Below are 17,280 nucleotides of genomic sequence, written 5' to 3' on the forward strand. Positions count from 1 at the left end.
AGAGGGGGGGAGGAAAAGAGTAGAGGGGGGGAGGAAAAGAGTAGAGGGGGGGTGAGAAAAGAGAAGAGGGGGGGGTGAGAAAGAGAAGAGGGGGGGGGTGAGAAGAGAAGAGGGGGGGTGAGAAAGAGAAGAGGGGGGGTGAGAAAGAGAAGAGGGGGGGTGAGAAAGAGAAGAGGGGGGGTGAGAAAGAGAAGAGGGGGGGTGAGAAAGAGAAGAGGGGGGGTGTGAGAAAGAGAAGAGGGGGGGTGTGAGAAAGAGAAGAGGGGGGTGTGAGAAAGAGAAGAGGGGGGTGTGAGAAAGAGAAGAGGGGGGTGTGAGAAAGAGAAGAGGGGGGTGTGAGAAAGAGAAGAGGGGGGTGTGAGAAAGAGAAGAGGGGGGTGTGAGAAAGAGAAGAGGGGGGGGTGAGAAAGAGAAGAGGGGGGGTGAGAAAGAGAAGAGGGGGGGTGAGAAAGAGAAGAGGGGGGGGTGAGAAAGAGAAGAGGGGGGTGAGAAGAGAAGAGGGGGGGTGAGAAAGAGAAGAGGGGGGGGTGAGAAAGAGAAGAGGGGGGGTGAGAAAGAGAAGAGGGGGGGGTGAGAAAGAGAAGAGGGGGGGGGGGTGAGAAAGAGAAGAGGGGGGGTGAGAAAGAGAAGAGGGGGGGTGAGAAAGAGAAGAGGGGGGGGGGTGAGAAAGAGAAGAGGGGGGGGTGAGAAAGAGAAGAGGGGGGGGGTGAGAAAGAGAAGGGGGGGGGTGAGAAAGAGAAGAGGGGGGGTGAGAAAGAGAAGGGGGGGGGAGAAAGAGAAGGGGGGGTGAGAAAGAGAAGAGGGGGGGTGAGAAAGAGAAGAGGGGGTGGAGGGGGGGTGAGAAAGAGAAGAGGGGGGATGAGAAAGAGAAGAGGGGGGATGAAAGAGAAGAGGGGGTGAGAAAGAGAAGAGGGGGTGAGAAAGAGAAGAGGGGGTGAGAAAGAGAAGAGGGGGTGGAAAGAGAAGAGGGGGTGGAAAGAGAAGAGGGGGTGGAAAGAGAAGAGGGGGTGGAAAGAGAAGAGGGGGTGGAAAGAGAAGAGGGGGGTGGAAAGAGAAGAGGGGGTGGAAAGAGAAGAGGGGGTGGAAAGAGAAGAGGGGGTGGAAAGAGAAGAGGGGGTGGAAAGAGAAGAGGGGGTGGAAAGAGAAGAGGGGGGAAAGAGAAGAGGGGGGGGAAAGAGAAGAGGGGGGGGAAGAGAAGAGGGGGGGGAAAAGAGAAGAGGGGGGGAAAGAGAAGAGGGGGGGGGAAAGAGAAGAGGGGGGGGGAAAGAGAAGAGGGGGGGGAAGAGAAAGAGGGGGGGGAGAAAGAGAGAGGGGGGGGAAAGAGAAGAGGGGGGGGAAAGAGAAGAGGGGGGGGAAAGAGAAGAGGGGGGGAAAGAGAAGAGGGGGGGGAAAGAGAAGAGGGGGGGGGAAAGAGAAAGAGGGGGGGGAAAGAGAAGAGGGGGGGAAAGAGAAGAGGGGGGGGAAAGAGAAGAGGGGGGGAAAGAGAAGAGGGGGGGGGAAAGAGAAGGGGGGGGAAAGAGAAGAGGGGGGGAAGGAGAAGAGGGGGGGGAAGGAGAAGAGGGGGGGAAAGAGAAGAGGGGGGGAAAGTGAAGAGGGGGGAAAGTGAAGAGGGGGGAAAGTGAAGAGGGGGGGAAAGAGGAAGAGGGGGGGAAAAGAGAAGAGGGGGGGGAAAGAGAAGAGGGGGGGAAAGAGAAGAGGGGGGGAAAGAGAAGAGGGGGGGAAAGAGAAGAGGGGGGGGAAAGAGAAGAGGGGGGGAAGGAGAAGAGGGGGGGGAAGGAGAAGAGGGGGGGAAGGAGAAGAGGGGGGGGGAAGGAGAAGCGGGGGGGAAGGAGAAGAGGGGGGGGAAAGAGAAGAGGGGGGGGAAAGAGAAGAGGGGGGGGAGAGAGAGAGGGGGGGAAAGAGAAGAGGGGGGGAAGGAGAAGAGGGGGGGGAGGAGGAAGAGGGGGGGAAGGAGAAGAGGGGGGGGAAAGAGAAGAGGGGGGGAAAGAGAAGAGGGGGGGGAAAGAGAAGAGGGGGGGGAAAGAGAAGGGGGGGGGAAAGAGAAAGAGGGGGGGAAAGAGAAGAGGGGGGGGAAAGAGAAGAGGGGGGGGGAAGAGAAGAGGGGGGAAGAGAAGAGGGGGGGGAAGAGAAGAGGGGGGGGAAAGAGAAGAGGGGGGGGGAAGAGAAGAGGGGGGGGGAAGAGAAGAGGGGGGGGAAGAGAAGAGGGGGGGGGAAGAGAAGAGGGGGGGGGGAAGAGAAGAGGGGGGGGGAAGAGAAGAGGGGGGGGGAAGAGAAGAGGGGGGGGGAAGAGAAGAGGGGGGGGGAAGAGAAGAGGGGGGGGGGGAAGAGAAGAGGGGGGGGGGAAGAGAAGAGGGGGGGGAAGAGAAGAGGGGGGGGAAGAGAAGAGGGGGGGGAAGAGAAGAGGGGGGGGAAGAGAAGAGGGGGGTGGGAAGAGGAAGAGGGGGGTGGAAGAGAAGAGGGGGGGGGGAAGAGAAGAGGGGGGGGGGAAGAGAAGAGAGGGGGGGAAGAGAAGAGGGGGGGAGGAAGAGAAGAGGGGGGGAAGGAAGAGAAGAGGGGGGGAGGAAGAGAAGAGGGGGGGAGGAAGAGAAGAGGGGGGGAGGAAGAGAAGAGGGGGGGAGGAAGAGAAGAGGGGGGGAGGAAGAGAAGAGGGGGGGAGGAAGAGAAGAGGGGGGGAGGGAAGAGAAGAGGGGGGGGGGAAGAGAAGAGGGGGGAAAGAGAAGAGGGGGGAAAGAGAAGAGGGGGGGGAAAGAGAAGAGGGGGGGGAAAGAGAAGAGGGGGGGGAAAGAGAAGAGGGGGGGGAAAGAGAAGAGGGGGGGGAAGAGAAGAGGGGGGGAAAGAGAAGAGGGGGGGAAAGAGAAGAGGGGGGGAAAGAGAAGAGGGGGGGAAAGAGAAGAGGGGGGGAAAGAGAAGAGGGGGGGAAATAGAAGAGGGGGGACCCGGGCCTCTCCCACACAACCTCGGGGGGGTTGAAGCTACTGCAGTAGCGTGCATGTGCAGAAGTCCCGGCACTGTTTTCAGCGCCGGGACCTGGCTCCGCCCCCAACCCCTTGTGCTGCGCCACACCGAGCACGAAGACATCCCGAGGAGACCAGAGAATCAAGAGGTAAGTTTTCGGCACTCTTTCTTCCAGAAAGTCGGCGCGCCTTATTGAGATGCGCCATTTTCCCCAGAGGGTGGAAACTTGGGCCCATAGAAACTATACAATTCTGCATATTTTATAGTACAGGACAACAAACACAAACTACGTACATTTATTCCACCCCGCCGCCCCCGTGGATTTTACACATCAAAATTCTTAATTATTGTTATGCATTTTTGATACTCTATGTAACTTTGTTCATACAGGAAGTCTAGCACTTCAACGGCGAGTTATTGCATCTTATCTATAATAGGCCTTAATTAACTTCATGAAAAGACACTGCGGAGCTTTGCAATTGCTTTGATGTTTCAATAATGTTGGTTGTGGCAAGTGCAATGAAAGCTCAGTAAAAGATCAACTATATTTATGTAGAAACACAAGCGATTTCACTGGAAGATTGATTTAAGCAAATTTACTCTTGGTACTTTACTAGACAATTTTAGAGTGGTCAGAAATTGTGTTACACCACTTGAATACCTCAGAATTTTTGGTTGGGGTGGAAAGTACAAATCAAATAAATATACCGGCAAAAAAAAACACTTGAAAGAAAATGCCTCTGCTCGGCAGTCTCAATAACTGAAGGAGTCATAACCACTAGCATTAGTCATCCTGTACAAATATCAGGGTAGAGAAAGACCGCAGAGGATGTGATCTGTACTAAGTGACATAATACTGTATTAGGATTGAGTCCGATAAGTAGAAATGCACTCCTACTGCCAATGTTGCTTCCAAAGTTTTGAGTAATAGAAGTTCATCATGATCTGAAAATTCAGCATCACTATCAATGCAAGGGATGAATTTATTACAAATAAAATATCACGTTAAAATGATCAAAGTAACAAATACTAGAACAAATATAGAAACTACACAATTCTGCATATTTTATAGTACAGGACAACAAACACATTCATCCAGAGTATTCACTTGTAGTGACACAAAAGCTTTAGTATGTGAAGTAGCAGGTTTGTAGAAAACACACTGTACTACATTGCGAAGATGGCTGGAAAACTAGAGGCTTCTTACAATTTCACATCATGCTTTTTAAACAAGAAAATAGTCTCTGGCAAGTATTACAAAGTTAGGTAAGTACATTTTATGATATTCACAATGAAAGTAGTCTCAACATGGTCATGTAAACTTCAGAAAGGAAGGGAACAAATATTAAACTACATTGTACAAATGTAAGGTTTTCAAGTGCAAATTGGATTTTGTTAGTCCAAGTGTCAAACAATTACAACTGGGCTTGAGGAGACTACCATACATGCAGAAAAGCAATTTCAGAAATAGCCCATACAAAAATTAAATGCACCAGCACTTTTCTGTGGTTTGGACATGAAGTTCATTAATTCTAATTCAGATCTTGCAGTGTTCAAACGTTTTATATTTTAAAAAACTTACGTTCTTCCTCTTTTGGATCCAGCTGTGTCACACTAACAGAAAGACGGTCAACACGCTCCTGCAGAGAGTTAACCCTGAAGGAGAAACTATGAGCTTCATTGAAGAGCTCCCCAAATATATCTTCTGCATATTTACCTAAAAACAGTTTTTAAAAAAAAGCTTAGATCAGATCCAAGACTGTATCAATGATAAAACCGAAAATCAAGCTTAGACATCTATCCACCAGCCCAAGAAACTCTTATTATGCATTAAGGTCACCTACAGGACCTAAAAGTGGAAATTAATCAATGAAAACTTGTTACTCACTGAATTCATAAAGTTTGACAGTGCATTGTGAGCATACTTTGTTCCATTTCTGTGCCTTTTTCCCATACCCTTTTAAGTTTTTCCATTTTAAAATATTTATTCACTTCACTTTTAAAGTTATTATGGATTCTGCTTCTACCACTGTTTCTGGTGGGGTATTCCACCAACTCACCAACCAATGGGAAGTTTTTCCCTGACTTACCAAACCAAAACATCTCAATTTTGAGCACCTCTATTAGATCTTCTCTGGGCCTTCTCTATTCTAGTATAAATCGTCAGTTTCTCATAACAGAAGTTCCTCATTTTAGTAAAGATTTTCAGTGCCCTCCCCATGGCCATAACAACCTTTCTAAAGTAGTGTACCCAAATAGGCTACATTTTCTTAACTGTGGACTCACCAATGATTTGTATTGCATTACCTCTTCACTTTCCATGCACTTAGGATCTAACAATGTATTTTCTTTACAACCTTATGAACTTGTCCTTCCATATTTAAAGACGTATCTGACTCCCAGGTTCTTTTACTCCTTTTAAAGTTTTACCATTTGGTATATATTTCTTCTCCTTATTTTTCTTTCAAAAATGTGTCAACTCACATTGAGCCACATTAATTTTCTTCCACCTACTCCCTAATCTATGTCCTCATGACATTGCTTACAATTCTCTTCACAATTGCTGTTTACATCCCTCCATTCCAAAAACATCCATTATTCACTCCTATTTTCTATTCTTTAGCCAGCATCTTATCAATGTTGCAATTGTCCTTTCACTAAGAAGTACCTTAATTTTAACAATAGGCTCTGAAGCTACTACCTTTCAATGCACGGAGGCCCCGACCTGAGTGAGAACACCAGCGGCAGTTCGGGGCCATAAAAGGAGGGGAGGTGTGGCGGCCCCTGGAGCAGCGTGGAGGTATACTACTTCAGCGAGCAGCGTGAGCTGGTACAGGATGGGGACGTCATCAAGGCCCAGGTCGGTGATTGGAGTGTGGGCAGATATAGCAGGAGTGGCGAGGTCGTGGCGAAGGAGCGGGGATATACTGTGGAGGGACCTGATCGGGGCCCAGGAGAGGCAAGGGCCCAGGGGCAGTACGGACCAGCCCACACTGAGATATGTGTGCGTACTATGTCCGTGCAGTTGTCTTGGGTAATCCTTGCCACTGGACCAAGACCCAGCTCTGTGAAGCCCATGTGCAACAGCCACCACACGTTACAATGAAGCATTGTTGAACATAATCTCATATTTCCCTTCATGATTGAGTGTATTCATTCATTTAAAATGGGAAGTGTTGCAGAGTAGGGCTATGAGGGCACAGTGTCTGCAAAGGGAGAGAGAGAGGTTAAGTGAATGGGCAAGGTAGAAGAGAGAGTATAATGCGAAATGTGAGGTTATTCACTTTGGTTGGAAGAATAGAAATACAATGTTTTTTAAATGGTGAGAAACTATTAAATATTGGTGTTCAGAGATTTGGGTATCCTTGTACATGAAACACAAAGTTAACATGCAGGTACAGCAAGCAATTAGGAAGGAAAATGGAACTTAATACAATCACTAAAGTAGTAGTAGTACTCGGCAAAATAATGGAACTAAAGGCAGACAAGTCCCCTGGACCCAATGGCTTGTATCCTAGGAAAATAACTACTGAAGGTTGAATAGTTTGTAATGAATGGTTAATAAATTAAGTTGATTTACTTTGAGGACAAATTTTCATCATCTTAGAACTTTTTCCAGTTGTTGGTTACCTTCCTCAGGAGTCTAAATAAATTATGCTGAATCAATGACTGAAAATTATACATGGTCTGTTGGAAGGAGTTGGTTCCATGGACCACTGACCTTATTCATTCAACCAAAGACCCAACTGATTCACTAGTGTCCTTTTTAGGGAAATAAATCTCTTGTCCATTCCTGGTCTGGCCTATATGTGCCTCCTGTCCCATACCAATATGGTCGACTCTTAAAATACCTCTGAAAGGGTCTAGCAAATCACCCAGTTGTATCAAACTTCAAAGTAACTAGGGATGGGCAATAACTGCTGGTCTTGCCAGCAATGTCCACATCCCAAGAATGAATAATTAAAAATAAACTTTTACAAATGCTTTGTTGCAATAAATGTGATTTCTAAACTCGAACAGTGCTCTTCAAATACATAAAAAGGAAAAAAAGAGTGGCTAAAGTAAATGTTGGTCCCCTAGAGGATGAGACTGGGGAATTAATAATGGGGAACAGGGAAATGGCAGAGATGTTGATTAAATATTTTGTATCGGTCTTCACGGTAGAAGGCACTAAAAACATCCCAATAATGGATAATCAAGGGGCTAAATGGAGGGAGGAACTTAATACAATCATTATCACTAAAGTAGCAGTACTCCGTAAAATAATGGGACTAAATACGGACAAGTCCCTTGGACCTGATGGCTTGCATCCTAGGGTCTTAAAAGAAGTGGCTGCAGAGATAGTGGATGCGCATTGGTTGTAATCTACCAAAATTCCCTGGATTCTGTGGTGGTCCCAGCAGATTGGAAAACTGCAAATGTAACACCCCTATTTAATATAGGAGGCAGACAGAATGCAGGAAACTATAGACCAGTTAGCCTAACATCTGTCTTGGAAAATTGCTGGAGTCCATTATTAAGGAAGCAGTAGCAGGACATTTGGAGAAGCATGATTCAATCAAGCAGAATCAGCATGGTTTTATGAAAAGGAAATCATGTTTGATAAAGAACTCCAGCAAATTTGAAGATGTAAAGAGCAGGGTGGATAAGGGGGAACCAGTGTATTTGGATTTCCAGAAGGCATTCGATAAGGTGCCACATAAAAAACTACTGCACAAGATAAAGGTTCACGGTGTTGGGGGTAATATATTAGCACGAATAGAGGATTGGCTAACTAATAGAAAACAGAAAGTCAGGAAATTGGGTCATTTTTCGGTTGGCAAACAGTAACTAATGGGGTGCCACAGGGATCGGTACTGGGGCCTCAACTATCTAAAATCTATATTAATGACTTGGATGAAGGGACAGAGTGTAATGTAGCCAAGTTTGCTGATGATACAAAGATGGGTTGAAAAGCAAATTGTAAGGACGACACAAAAAAAATCTGCAAAGGGATATTGACAGGCTAAGTGAGTGGGCAAAAATTTGGCGGATGGATTATAATGTGGGAAAATGTGGGGTTATCTACTTTGGCAGAAAAAAAATAGAAAAGCAAATTATAATTTAAATGGAGAAAAATTGCAAGGTGCTGCAGTACAGAGGGACCTGGGGGTCCTTGTGCATGAAACACAAAGTTAATATGCAGGTACAGCAAGTAATCAGGAAGACAAATGGAATGTTGGCCTTTATTGCAAAGGGGATAGAGTATAAAAGCAGAGACGTCCTGCTACAACTGTATTGGTGAGGCCACACCTAGAGTACTGTGTACAGTTTTGGTCTCCGTATTGAAGGAAGGATATATTTGCATTGGAGGCTGTTCAGAGAAGGCTCACAAGGTTGATTCTGGAGATGATAGGGTTGATTTATGAAGATAGGTTGAGTAGGTTGGGCCTGTACTCATTGGAGTTCAGAAGAATGAGAGGTGATCTTATCGAAACGTACAAGATAATGAGGGGGTCGACAAGGTGGATGGAGAGAGGATATTTCCACTCATAGGGGAAACTAAAACTAGGGGACATATTCTCAGAAGGGACCGCCTATTTAAAACTGAGATGAGGAGGAATTTCTTCTCTCAGAAGGTTGTAAATCCATGGAATTCTCTGCCCGAGAGCTGTGGAGGCTGGGTCATTGAATATATTTAAGGCGGAGATAGAGAGACTTTTGAGCGATAAGAACATAAGAAATAGGAGCAGGAGACGACCATTTGGCCCCTCGAGCCTGCTCTGCCATTTAATACCATGGCTGATCTGATCATGGACTCAGCTCCACTTCCCTGCCCACTCCCCATAACCCACGACTCCCTTATCGCTCAAAAATCTGTCTATCTCCGCTTTAAATATATTCAACGACCCAGCCTCCTCAGCTCTTTGGGGTAGAGAACTCCACAGATTTACAACCCTTGAAGAAATTCCTCCTCCATCTGAGCAAATGGCATGTTGGCCATTATAGAGTATAAGAGTAATTAAGTCTTGCTGCAATTGTTCAGGGTTTTGACGGGTCCACACCTAGAGCACCATGTAATTTTGGTCTCTGTACGTAAGGAAGGATATAATTGCCTTTGAAGGGGTGCAACAAAGGTTCACTGGATTGATTCCCGGGATGAGAAGGTGGTCTTATGAGGAAAAAAAATCGAGTAGAATGGGCCTACGCTCTCTGAAGTTTAGAAGAATGAGAGGCGATTTCATTGAAACATACAAGATTCTGAGAGGGGTAGATGCTGAGAGGCTGTTTCCTTTGGCTGGAGAGTCTACAACTAGAGGGCATAGTCTCAGGATAAGTGGTTGGCCATTTAGGGCTGATACGGGAGAAATTTCTTCACTCAGCGGGTTGTGAATCTTTGGAATTCTCCAGCCCAGAGGGCGGTGGATGCTCAGTCAATGAGTATAATCAAGGCTGAGATCAATAGCTTTTTGGAGTATGGGAATCAAGGCATATAGGGATCGGGCAAGAAAGTAGAGTTTAGGTTGAAGATCAGCCATGACCTTATTGAAAGGTAGAGCAGGCTCGAGGGGCCATATGGCCTACTCCTATTTCATACTTCTTCTGTCCTTATGTTTTTCATGGGATGAATTTGTGATTGCTTTATTCTGCCAAACTCAACTGTACCAAATAAGCACCAGGGCTAGGGTCTTCTCCATGGTGGCACTGAACGAGGGGGTGGAGTTGGGAAGAAACAGAACTTATTTCTGTGGTCATGCGGGCAGAAATCCATGGCAGATGGCAAACCTCCCAACCCTCTGCAGTGTGAAGCCTGGGAGATTTTGACCCCAGAGCCCGATTTGCAAATTAAAAAAAAAAGACCCCAGTGCCTTCCAGCGAGTGTCCCTCATGCCTGCTCAGAAGAGCAGGCGAAGATTGCAACACGTGGGAAGGCAGTGAGATTGTTGCGGGCAACTTTCACCGGCCATTTTAACTGCCCGCCCAATTTATACCAGCCATAAAAACCGACCCTAGAATCTCTACTGGTTTGTTGTCATGCACCTCCTGGCAGCCAACCAAGAGCAGCAGCAGTGGTGGAGAAACTGTTCCAGGCCCCCACAAGAGCCATGTTCACCTGAAGGAGTAGAAAATTAAGTGAAGGAAGTAAATGAGAAAGGGGAGAGGGAGGAAAATGTCTCCGCAAAAGGATATATAAATTTCTTAAATGCACAAAAAAAAATCCAATTAGACTTTAGATTCTGTTCCCTACAGTATGCAGTCTGTTTTGAGTAGGATAAAAGGAGAACATAAATGGATTGCAAATATATCAAATGGAATATAGGCCCCAAGTTTCCACATGATTTGCTCCTGATTCTTAGGAACAACTGGTGTAGAATGGAGTATCTTAGAAATCGGAATTCTCGTCATTTAGTTTGCTCCAGTTCTCGACAGTTAGAACAGTTTCACTTTGGAACAGAATTTTTTTTTCCAAAAGGGGGCGTGTCCGGCCACTTACACCTGTTTTCAAAGTTTCATCAGTGAAAACTTACTCCAAACTAACTTAGAATGGAGTAAGTGAAGATTTTTGTACGCTCGAAAAAACCTCATCTACACTTTAGAAAATCAGGCGTAGGTTACAAATCAGGCGTAGGGAATGGTGGGGGGGGGGGGGGGGGGGGAGTTTAAAAGGGAAGTTTACAAACATTAAACACTTCAGTTTTTCAAATAAAGAGCCATCATCAATAATAAATGATAAATACATCAATAAATCAACCAATAAATCAATCAAAAAAAATTAAGAAGAAATAATTAAAAAAAAATCAATTAAGTAAAACATTTTCTGCTTACCGACTGCAGCACCGGGAGCCCTCCAACAGCGTGCTGGGATGCCCCCCTCAGTGTGTCTCTGTCTGACAGGGGGAGGGGGAAAGGGATAGGGGATGGGGGGAGGGAGGACGGATGGTGGGGGGGGGGGGGAAGGAGATTGCGGGGGGGGGAAGGAGATTGCGGGGGGGGGGGGAGGAGATTGCGGCGGGGGGGGGGAAGGAGATTGCGGGGGGGGGGGGGAAGGAGATTGCGGGGGGGGGGAAGGAGATTGCGGGGGGGGGGGAAGGAGATTGCGGGGGGGGGGGAAGGAGATTGCGGGGGGGGGGAAGGAGATTGCGGGGGGGGGGGAAGGAGATTGCGGGGGGGGGGAAGGAGATTGCGGGGGGGGGGGGAAGGAGATTGCGGGGGGGGGGAGGAGATTGCGGGGGGGGGGGGAGGAGATTGCGGGGGGGGGGGGAAGGAGATTGCGGGGGGGGGGGGGGGAAGGAGATTGCGGGGGGGGGGGGGGGGGAAGGAGATTGCGGGGGGGGGGGGAAGGAGATTGCGGGGGGGGTGGAAGGAGATTGCGGGGGGGGGGGGAAGGAGATTGCGGGGGGGGGGGGAAGGAGATTGCGGGGGGGGGGGGGAAGGAGATTGCGGGGGGGGGAGGAGATTGCGGGGGGGGGGGGGAAGGAGATTGCGGGGGGGGGGGGAGGAGATTGCGGGGGGGGGGGAAGGAGATTGCGGGGGGGGGGGGGGAGGAGATTGCGGGGGGGGGGGGGGGGAGGAGATTGCGGGGGGGGGGGGGGGAGGAGATTGCGGGGGGGGGGGAAGGAGATTGCGGGGGGGGGGGGGGGAAGGAGATTGCGGGGGGGGGGGGGGGGGGGGGAAGGAGATTGCGGGGGGGGGGGGAAGGAGATTGCGGGAAGGAGAAGGGGGAGGGAGGCTGAACGGGCCGGGCCTGAGACTTTGGGCAGGGCCCGTCCCCAGCACCAGATTTACAGGTAGGTGGTGTTGGGTCGGGTCGGGAGGGAGGTCGGCTCGGTTCGGGTCGGGGGAGGGAGGGAGAGGGAGAGGGAGGTCAGGTCGGGGGGAGGGAGGTCAGGTTGGGTCCAGTCCGGGGGCCGGAGTGGGTGTCAGCTCCGGTCAGGGGGGAGCGGGTGTCGGATCCGGTCCAGGAGCGGGGGTGGTGGTCGGGTGTCAGGTCCAGTCCGGGAGCGGGTGTCGTGTTGTGTCCGGGGGCGAGGAGCGGGAGTCGGGTCCGGTCCGGAGGCGGGAAGGGAAGCGGGAGTCGAGTCGGGAGGAAGCAGGAGCTGGCCGTGGGAGGAGCCTTATTCACGCAGCCCCAGTGAGGCCATTCGGCCAGGGCTAGGGGCTGCGTGCTTCGGGCCCCTCCCACAGTTTCGGGCGCCTGGAGCTACTGCACTTGCGTGCCCACTGTAGCGCGCATGTGCAGAGGTCCCGGCAGTGTTTTCACGCAGGGACCTGGCTCCGCCCCCTACAGCTCCTGCTGCGCTGCGCCGAGGGCCAGAGGACCTGCAGGGAGGTGGAGAATCTGGAGGGGTTTTTTTGGCGCACTTTGTGGCGCGAAAAATGGGCGTCCAGGTCGGGACTGCGCCGTTCTAGGCGCGGCTCGAAACTTGGGCCCCATAGAGTCTTCACTGAACAAAAACTTGCCATTCAAATGTTTCAGGCAATTGAAAGCACCACAATAGGCATGCTTGGTAGTAGATTTTGCAGAGGTCGAATCACACTCAATAGGAATTGATTAGATTAATGCAGAAAATCCTTTGTCATTACAGTGTAATTTGTTACATCAAGAAAGAAGGGGGAAAAATTATAGATTGGCTTCAGCTGGTGACCTATTTGCTAAGGATGAATCATATAAAATTAGTGTCAGCAGAGGACTGTGACAGAGGCATTGGTCCAAAAGGAAAGTGAATAATTTGTCAGAGGTTAGTCTGAGCCCACTTACCTGGATTGACAGCTGGTAGGCATCCATTTTTAAGCATTGAGCAAGTGTGCATTAGCCTTTGTTAATGCATCAGTCATTTTTTTTTTTTTAAAAGTCATGTATGCCATTATATTTTAAGGTAACAGTCATATATAATTTTCTTAATGGCACTTATAAAACTAAAAGATGGAAATTATATGCATTACATTTTAAAAGAAATATGGTCGTATCCAAAAGGAAGAAAAACTTATTTAAAAAAAAATTTCAAGCACAGAACTGCTCTTAAAATATATGTGGAAGTAAGGTTATACAATAAACCATAGCGTTCTCGGTCAACTACACCATGCACTTAATGCTACCTATAATTCGTTGTGGTGCGAGTGTTATACAGAATGTTTTACTTGTGGGACAATAAATCAATGTCAAATAAATAATGTCAAACATTATGGAAAATGTATTCGAAGTGAAATGCAAGTTACTTACTAAGGCTGCTCAGCTGTCGGATTACATTTGCTAAAGAAATGTTAGTCACGCATTCCAGTTCATTCCGGATATTTCCTGGCAGTACTGTATGGCATAAATATCTGGGCTCTATGTTCCTTTTCACTAATGGCATTCTGAATTAAAGTTAGAGCGAGAAACCTGGGATGGAGAGAAATCAACATATTAGTGTTCTTTAGGAGTGACTGGAATCACTGCTACATGTAAATATGCTACAAGGAAGCTTTTACTTTCCTCTCCACAAAAACAGGATTTCTCCAGGGAGAGGCAGGCAGGAAGAAAAACAGAGTTGTTTTAATTCCAGAAAGACTAAATAAGTTCTGAACATAAAAAAATTAAAGCAGCATAATTAATAAAAATGGATGATCTCATCACCAGGGTTTAGGTCACGTTAAGGTACTGAGATCCTGAAACCAAAAGATTCCATTAATGCGAATTGCTGTGGTGAAAGCATTTTCCAGTAAGGTTAGAAAAGCATTACAATTCTGCCTTGGAAGTACTTGATTGATTTTCCTTAGAACTTGACAAGAGATCTGTAACAAATAATTGTTGCTGGAGGGACACTTGGGGGTAATTTTAACCAAACCCGCTGGGCAGAAAACCACAGGATTGGGTGAAACGCCAGTTTTACACCTTGCCCAATATTGCTCTCCTTTGACTTCAATGGAAAGTAGAATAGGGTGGGATGTAAAACCAGTGTTGCCCCTGATCACATGGTTTTCTGCCCAATAGGTTAAGTTAAAATTACCCCTTCGAGACTGGAACATTAAAACCAGTATCTAAATTCTGCACAAGAACTTGACAATGCTTTTAATGATCAGAATCCAAATTAATTAGTCCCGTGCCTTTAAAGCAAATACACTTGACCAGAATAGAAAGGTTTATAAAATTATTTATATCAACTTTTGATGCAAGTACTATATTTTATCTGATTATCCAGAGCTGAAAAACCTAATTTACCAACTACTTTATACGGCAGCTTGGGGAATTAAGGTTGAGAGAAATGGAGACTATTTTCTTCTGCTCACAAGCATTCTTTTCTATACGTCCTTCTTGCATCAGATTCCTCAACTCCATCGCCTGCGGTTTTTGATCATCATGCTGACAGTAACCAATTTAATGTTTCTCGCCAGCATTACATTTGGAACATCTCAGCCATGTCTCTTACTGTTTTATCTGCCAACAAGTTGTGGATAAACTTTCTCCAGCTTAACACTGGCAATACCAAAACCACCCTACTTGGATCTTTCCAGAATCTTTGCATCCTTGCTCCGAATCCAGAGTCCTATTCACCCTTCACCCGTGCTCACTGACCTACACTGGCTCCCAGTCAGCAACACCTCAAATTTAAAATACTTATCCTTGTGTTCAAATCTCTCCATAGACACACCCATTTCTATCTCTGTAACCTCTTCCAGCCATACAACTAACAACAACTTTTATTTATATAGCACCTTTAACGTAGTGAAACATCCCAAAGCGCTTCACAGGATATGAGAAAAAAATGACACCGAGCCACATAAGCAAAAATTAGTGCAGGGATCAAAAGCTTGGTCAAAGAGGTAGCTTTTAAAGGGGCATCTTGAAAGAGGAAAGAGAGGTAGAGAGGTTTAGGCAAGGAATTCCAGAGCTTAGGGCCTAGGCAACAGAAGGCACGGCCACCAATGGTTGAGCGATTATAATCAGGGATGCTCAAGAGGGCAGAATTAGAGGAGCGCAGACATCTGGAGGCAGGAGGAGAAAAGAGGGGGTTGTGGGGCTGATGGAGATTAGAGATAGGGAGGGGCAAGGCCATGGAGGGATTTGAAAACAACCATGAGAATTTTGAAATCGAGGCACTAATTACCCTGGAGCCAATGTACGCCAGCAAGTACAGGGTTGATGGGTGAGCGGGACTTGGTGAGAATTAGGACATGGACAGCCGAGTTTTGGATCACGTGTAGTTTACGTCGGGTAGAATGTGGGAGGCCAACCAGGAGTGCGTTGAAATAGTCAAGTCTAGAGGCAACAATGGATGAGGGCTTCAGCAGCAGATGAGCTGAGGCAAGGGCGGAGACAGGCGGGCGATGTTACGGAGGTGGAAATAGGCGGTCTTAGTTATGCTGCGGATGTGTGATCAAAAGCTCATTTCAGGGTCAAATATGACACCAAGGTTGCGAACAGTATAGTTCAGCCTCAGACAGAAATTGGAGAGATGGATGGAGTCAGTGGCTCAGGCTGAATGCACAACCTCAGTGTCGCTGTTAATTGGAAGATGGGCCCCAAATCCAAAACATCAAGACAGCAAATTTCCACTTCAAACATCCCATTTCTCAGTTTCTATTTCATCACATGCTTGTCACCCCTAAAACTCAATGATCTCAATAGTCTTCCCATCTTTTTCTCTGCACAAACTCCAATCTATTGAAAATTCTACCACCCAATGCTACCCTGTTGATAGCCCCATGAGCCCATCAAACCATTCTTTGATAACCATTACTGGTTTAGCATCTCTCAATGCACCAATTTCAAAATCGTTATTCCCATTTATAAATTCTTTGGCCTCATGAAATTCTACCTCCACTCCAATTCCTGCTTACTGCACAGCCCATTCCCTTTGCCCCACCACTCCTAATTATTTTCCCAACCTTTTATCTTGTTAATTTCCCCCCCCTCAAAGTTTCCTCAAAATCCATATACCGTCTACTTTCTCCTAATCAATTTTCATTTCTCACCACCCCCCTCACATTTGTTAAGTGCCTGGAGGTGTTTTGATTGTTAAAAGATGCTATACAAGGATACTTTATGGTTGCCAGATGTATTTATATACATAAATGGTGTGGATTTAGGAATTGAAGAAACAATATCAAAATTTACTGAAGACACTAAATTGAGGAGTATGGGGAAATTGTGAAAGACTAAAAGGAGGATAGACTGCCTAGACGGATAGATACAGTTGTGTGTGGGAAAAGCTCAAATGTCAAGATTTTAAATAGAGGAAAGAAGTGGAGGCACCTTGGTGTATAGATACACAGGTCAAAGATGGTCACACAAGTAGATTAGGCAACTAAATAAAAAAGGCAGATCTTCAGTTATGTATCTAGATATACAGAATACAAAAGTAAGGAGGTGTTGTTGAACTTGTACAAGATCTTAGTTAGGCTGCAGCCGGAATACTGTGCCCTTCAAAATCCACAGCAAGGCACATCCCAGCATGTGTCTAGATGCTCATACCCGGAATCTCCACTGTTAATCCTGGTGGACCCAGAATGACTTACTTGTGGGAGAGCCCCCAGAAACAACTTACAATTTCCCCCAGTAGCCCACTTTAAAAAAAAAAAAAATTCTCTTCCTATTTGGTCATCGAGGTGACAATCCCTGGATTGAGTCCCCAGGTATGCCCCAAACATTGATGGCCACCAGCATTTATGCTTGGTCTGACCAGGGACGCCTTTGATGATACTAAAACAGATCCCACGGAGGACTGGGAAAGCGGGAACTTTCACTGTAGTTGGGCCCTCCCTCATCCCAGAATCCTGTGAAAGTTACAGCTGGGACCACAGTTTTTTTTGGGTATCTAATTATAGAGCGTAAAAAATAAAATTAACTCGGATGTTAGCATGGCAATTAAAAATTCAATAATGTAATAAGAATTTAAAGGACGAGCAGTTAGAAACATATTCTTTACAGGAGGGGCGATTATGGTAGAATTCCTTTGCTTATTGAGAGTTGCTTGAAAAAAAGCTTTAAAGAAGTATGGGGAGCATGGAGAAGTGTGGGATTAGACTGGGTAGTTGGGGAGATAAACAATGGAAGAGTTAATTTGCAAATAGCTTGTTTTGTGTTCTAACATTTTATGACTATGTAACTCTTCAATAAGACCATCTTCTCATCAACACTTAAAATAAGCGCACTTTATTCCTTTTTAGGATTTATTTCCTCTGGTGAAAGCTCAAGTCATGGATCATAAGCAGCTGAAAAGTATTAGCTACAAAGAGCAGAAACTCATACATGTGAACCAAAAAGCATCATTTCAACACTGGTTATTCACCCTGTGGCTGAAGAACTCTTCCCAGAGTCGCAAGCTGATTATGCCCACTAAAGGAGCACAATGGACATGATCTTCA

At 46.7% G+C, this 17,280-nt stretch overlaps 1 protein-coding gene across 1 annotated transcript in view; it reads right to left on the reverse strand.

Moving 5' to 3' along the window:
- The window catches only part of wasf1 (WASP family member 1), a 91,604-nt gene that overhangs the window by 16,442 nt on the left and 57,882 nt on the right, over positions 1-17,280 (reverse strand). Inside the window, exons 2-4 of the mRNA XM_070884246.1 lie at positions 13,157-13,315; positions 4,538-4,672; positions 3,854-3,917 (exon numbers count right to left, since the gene is read on the reverse strand). Of these exons, the coding sequence (XP_070740347.1) occupies positions 3,854-3,917; positions 4,538-4,672; positions 13,157-13,289 (332 nt within the window). The 5' untranslated portion in view covers positions 13,290-13,315. The remainder of the gene's footprint in view (positions 1-3,853; positions 3,918-4,537; positions 4,673-13,156; positions 13,316-17,280) is intronic.

Source organism: Pristiophorus japonicus, chromosome 7 (assembly GCF_044704955.1).
Source record: "Pristiophorus japonicus isolate sPriJap1 chromosome 7, sPriJap1.hap1, whole genome shotgun sequence".
Classification (NCBI taxonomy): domain Eukaryota; kingdom Metazoa; phylum Chordata; class Chondrichthyes; family Pristiophoridae; genus Pristiophorus; species Pristiophorus japonicus.